At 51.9% G+C, this 5,068-nt stretch overlaps 1 protein-coding gene across 1 annotated transcript; it reads right to left on the minus strand.

Annotated features, from left to right (window-relative positions):
* Positions 1–1,669: 1,669 nt before the first annotated feature.
* Mrpl28 (mitochondrial ribosomal protein L28) lies at positions 1,670–4,826 on the minus strand. The gene is made up of 5 exons (XM_048436084.3): positions 4,479–4,826; positions 3,548–3,700; positions 2,967–3,101; positions 2,798–2,884; positions 1,670–2,064 (listed from the first exon to the last, which is right to left on the minus strand). The coding sequence occupies exons 1-5, from the start codon at positions 4,764–4,766 to the stop codon at positions 1,954–1,956; spliced, it is 774 nt and encodes a 257-aa protein (XP_048292041.1). The 5' UTR covers positions 4,767–4,826; the 3' UTR covers positions 1,670–1,953.
* Positions 4,827–5,068: the final 242 nt, after the last annotated feature.

Here is a 5,068-nt window from a genome sequence, read left to right on the forward strand (position 1 = left end):
ACACACACACACACACATATATTTGGACACAGGGTTTCTCTGTGTAGCCCTGGTTGTTCTGGAACTAGCTCTGTAGACCAGGCTGGCCTTGAACTCATAGATTTATACCTGACTCTGCCTCCCAAGTGCTGGGATTAAAGGCACTTAAAATAAATCTATTTACTTACTTACTTATTTATTTTTGTTTTCTTTTTTTGCCAAGACAGGGCTTCTCTATTTTACAGCCCTAGCTATCCTGGAACTCACTCTGTAGACCAGGCTGGCCTCAAACTCACAGAGATCCGCCTGCCTCTGCCTCCCGAGTGCTAGGATTAAAGGAGTGCACCACCACTGCCCAGCTAAAAAAAAATTAAATTATAGTCAGCAAGATGGCTAACCCAGGGAAGACACTTGCCATCAAGCTTAATGTCCTGGCTTTGATCCCTGGAACCCACATGGTAGAAGGAAAAGAATCAACTCCCACAAGTTGTCCCCTGATCTCCACATGCATGTCATAGGCATGTGCAAGCACACATGCACACTAAATAGATGTAATTAAAACTTTTTAGCCTAAGAATTATACACAGAGGTTGGACAGATGGCTCAGTGGTTAAGAGCATTGCTTGCTCTTCCAAAGGTCCTGAGTTTAATTCTCAGCAACCACATAGTGGCTCACAACCATCTGTAATGGGATCTGGTGCCCTCTGGATAGCAGGCATACATGCAGGCAGAACACTGTATACATAATAAATAAATAAAATCTTTAAAAAAGAAAAAAGAACTATACACAGAGCAAGAGTAGTATGTGCTACACCTACACAGGGGCAGAGAGGTCAGAATAGACAGTAACCTGAGGTACAACCCTTGGGCTCTGACCCCAAGGCAAGCCCTCATCCCCATGGCTCTCTGTGCAGGCCCTCTTATGCTGGCAGAATGGTTCCATGCCAGTTTTGGATTGGGCATTATGAACACAATCAAGCACCGGCACTCCTATTGCTCCCCCTTCAGAGGATCCCATTGTCCTACAGCCAGTGGCCAGGCCCAAGTCAAACAAGTAGTTAATATTCCCTTTTATACCAGCCAGGTGTGGTGCTCTGGGAACTCAGTTCCCACTACCACCTCATCTTCCTCCACACACAGCTAAGGAGACCCTCCCTGTCTTCCCCAGAGAAAGGAATAGGTTTCAGTGCTGCTACGCTGCCTTTGAGCTACCAGCTCTCATGGCAAGAGGCCCCAGGGTCATTAGCCTGCCTTCCTACCCCAAGCCACAGCCCCAACCACCAGGTAGAGGGGAGCAGTTAAGTATGGGAATGCTGAAGTCATGGCCTTTAAGCCCACGTGGCCCCATTTCCTGAATCACTGAAGCTCTAAACCCAGGAAGCTTCCCCCTTTAGCTCTGCAGGGCATACTGCAGAGGCCTGTGCCAGGCCCCAGACTACCTTCCTGTGCCCTGGATAACATTCCGGAACAGGTAGGGATGTGCACTGGGAGAGAAGCAGCTCCACCTTGCTGTACCCTTGATGCCTCAACCATGAGGGACTTCTTCTCTAAGGAAGTTAAGCAACACAGGGGACCTCAGTCTCCACAGCTCAGCAGGGCCAACAGCTACAGCTGGACAGTGCAAATAGTCCACCTGGGTCTCTGTGACAGGAGAATGACCAGGCCGAGAACACACAGAAGGACTGCAGACTCCATAGCAAACCAGCACACTTTACTGTGGCTCAGACTGCCTCGGACTTATTCCAAGCCCAAGAACTACAATATTGTAAGTACTTGACCAGCTTGGACAGGCATCTGCTCCACTCCAGGCCTCCAAGAGTCCTGGCACAGAGGGTTCTCTGAACAGTCTACTACAGGAGCTGTGTGGTCAGCACATGCCAAGCAGGGTTCACCCACTGCCCACAGGTGATCCTTGTGCCCACCCCAACTGTGTCCACGGTGCTAAAAGCCCACAGGGAAGGCTGAGCCCGGAGTTCAGGCGCGGTCACCAGCTCTCTTCTGCACCACTGCTGGCCTGGACAGAACCTGCTCCTGAAGCCGCTGGACCAGCTCCTCTACGTAGACCTTGAACAGGGGTACAGGGTCCTGAAGGGGAAAGGGCATGGTAAGGCTCAATGTAGCCCAGAGATGGAGCGCTAGGGAGGGTGGTAGCCAGCCGCTTCTAGCTGAACATGGAGAGAAAATGGGGTATGGGAGAGCCGGAGATAGCCAAAGTCATATAAGACTGTTCCGGGACAGCCAGGGCTACATAGAGACCCCAAAAAACAAAACAAAACAAAACAAAACAAAAAAACCAAAACAGGGTGGTGGTGGTGCACGCCTTAAATCCCAGCACTCAGGAGGCAGAGACAGGCAGATCTCTGTGAGTTCGAGGCCATCCTAGTCTGGTTCCAGGCCAGGCTCTAAAGCTACAGAGAAACCCTGTCTCGAAAAACCAAAAAAACAATCAAAGACTGCTTGCCATCCTAGAGGGCAGAGGGCCTAACCACCAGAACAGGATTGCTTTCTCTTGACACCAAGAATCACAGGCTTCCCTGTACTGATGGCTACCACAGGCTCTAGACTATTCTGGGAAACAGACACAAAAGGAAGAACCTAGGGGATGCTGAGTGGCCAAGTAAACACCCAGTGCCAAAGGTCCCTAAGCATCCAGGGAAAGAAAAGAAAGGACTTCAGGAGAGGAATCATGCCATGCTTCGTCAAAGTGGCAGGAGCCAAATATATAGCATCATATAGGTGTGGCAGTCCCCAAATGCTAGTCTCTGTCCAAAGCAGCCCCCCATTACTCAACCTCAGAGGCCAGTTCCCAGGTGCTCACCTTTTCCTCCAGGAGCCTCTGTTTCTCCACAGCCTCCTCCAGCGTCAGGCCAACCCACTCAGCCTCTGCCTCCGGGATGACAAAACTCTGAGCAAGCAGAAGAAGGGCTCGGTGAAGTGCGGGCCAGGCCAGAAGCCTCAGGCAGCGAACAGGATGGGGAAACTCTGACCTTGTACTTCTCATAGATGGCTACTCTCCGTTCGGGGTCGTCAGGGTGTAACTGGGGGTCCTGGCGAGCAAGCCTCAGCAGCATCCCTCGCTTCAGGTCCATGCCAAACTTGGAACATAGGTCTTCCTTTGGGGTCTGGCAGAAGATTCACATAGGTGCTATAGCAGGGTCCCACCCACCCTACCAGCTGACCCTGCGGGTTCCTCTTCAGTTGATAACCCTAAGCTAGACCAGAGCAGATCAGGCATTGGAATCAGCACCAGCAAGGAAGCCTTTAAGGGTCAAGCCCAATACAATGCCAAGAGAAGAGCAAGCAGCGGTGGTACAACCATTCACAAATGACCTTCCCGAAGGCAAGAAGCTTCCACTGGGACTGCAGCAAAGAGCAAGCAGGCCCACTGTGTTTTGCTAAGACTTGTAATGGGTAGCCTGGGTGCCATGTACCCCCCACCACCACCACCACCATCACACACACACACACACACACACACACACACACACACACACACACACACACCATACATTCTGCTCTGCACCTCCCTTGACTGACAAGCCTCTGTAGTGCACTGACCCCTGCTTGCCTTGAGAATATAGAAGTCGAACCCGTAGGCCTCATCAATGAGATCCAGGGTCCTCATGGTCACAGTCACGGTGAACTTCTTGTCCAGGATTTCACTGTAAAGCTCCCGAGTGAACAGCTGAGGCTTCCACACCTTCTTCACCTTCGCCGAGAGCTGAGCGTGCAAGAGAGACCCTGTTGATGACTGCTGGGGTGCTTCACTACAGACCAAGTGAGCCCCAAAACACCCTTCTAGGAGCTGGGCTATGTGAGCTTGCCCTCTCCCCTCCTCGGAAGCTCCACAGAACCTCTGCTGCTAGACAGGGCTCCTGGGGCTGGACCTGGATGCTCACGTGGATTGTCTGCTTCTCGCCAGCTAGCCCGCATGCTGCTGGCATAACTGAACAACTGCCACAGGCCAGCAAGTGGCATCCTGGCAGGCGTTTAACACTCTCCTCCCACAACACTTAGCTAGGAGTAGCATTCCACCAGAATGATCGATTGCAGGCTCCGGACTCTGCAAGCTGCCTGAATCCAAACATCTCAGTTTATCATTTTTTATGTGGGAGGAGCAAAGGTCTCCTGTCACAAGAATTAGACAAATACTCATAGAAATTGGCAGATGACAATCAGATTTCACCTCTCCCTCCTCTTCAGCACAAGCCTCAAATCTATCCGTCCTTTCATCTCTGTGGTCCTAGGGATTTGAACCCAAGACCTCAAATAAGCTAGGAAATCATCCTGTTCCGTCGCAGCCCCACTCCATCCTTAATTTTGATGGCTACCTGATCACGACCACCCCACTTCAGGACCCCACTGGACGCTGTCATTGGAGTTTTTCCCCTTGTTAGCATGATCCGTAAGACAAGCGCTTGTGTCAACAAGGCAGACGGTCCGCAGCGCCCAGAGCAGAGCCTGTCCAACACAGCATGCATTTAACAGCCCACACCCACCTTGTCGTTGTTGGCATATCTGTAGCCCAAAATCTGGCCCTCTCCACCCCACAGCCCCTGCTGGGACTCTGGAGGGTAGTGAATTGAAATTGGTACGTCCTCAACTCGCTCGCGCTGCCCGTTCTTCGGGTTGATCTTGAACTTGACTCCGTGAGGTCTGTAGTGTACCGGGGTGGGCGTTCGTTCTTCTTCCAGCGAGCGCAAGAAATGGGCGGGCAAGCGGGCATAGATGCCCTGCCGCAGCCGCAGCTTCTGCCACAGGTACACAGGATACTTGTGCAGAGGCATTGCGTGACCCCCTACCTCTGAAAGTTGCGCGCTCGCGTCCGCCGGAACCGGATCCGGAAGAGCGTCACCGAACGCGTACCTTTGCTCACTGCCGATTGGTAGCAATGCCCATCCATCTAAAACAATCCCTTAGCCGCAGCCTTCTTTAGGGACCGTGGAAAATTTTCTAAGATTGCAATGGTTTAAGGTACCGTCTACCAAGTGCAGCCCGGGAGTTCCCAGCTGCTTTGGCAGGTCTGTTAGAAATGGGGTCCAGCCTCCCTTTCCCTCCAGGGACGCAAGAAAAAAACGTAAAACACTCG

Source organism: Myodes glareolus, chromosome 9 (genome assembly GCF_982192425.1).
Source record: "Myodes glareolus chromosome 9, mMyoGla1.1, whole genome shotgun sequence".
NCBI classification, from domain to species: domain Eukaryota; kingdom Metazoa; phylum Chordata; class Mammalia; order Rodentia; family Cricetidae; genus Myodes; species Myodes glareolus.

What these genes read in the sequence shown, in the direction of transcription:
- Mrpl28 (XM_048436084.3), bottom strand. Translation starts at nt 4,766, where the DNA reads ATGCCTCTGCACAAGTATCCTGTGTACCTGTGGCAGAAGCTGCGGCTG. An exon ending in CCATCTATGAGAAGTACAAG is followed by an intron (nt 2,885 to 2,966) that starts GTCAGAGTTTCC and finishes CTGCTTGCTCAG; the next exon opens with AGTTTTGTCATCCCGGAGGC. An exon ending in AGAGGCTCCTGGAGGAAAAG is followed by an intron (nt 2,065 to 2,797) that starts GTGAGCACCTGG and finishes TTTCCCCTTCAG; the next exon opens with GACCCTGTACCCCTGTTCAA.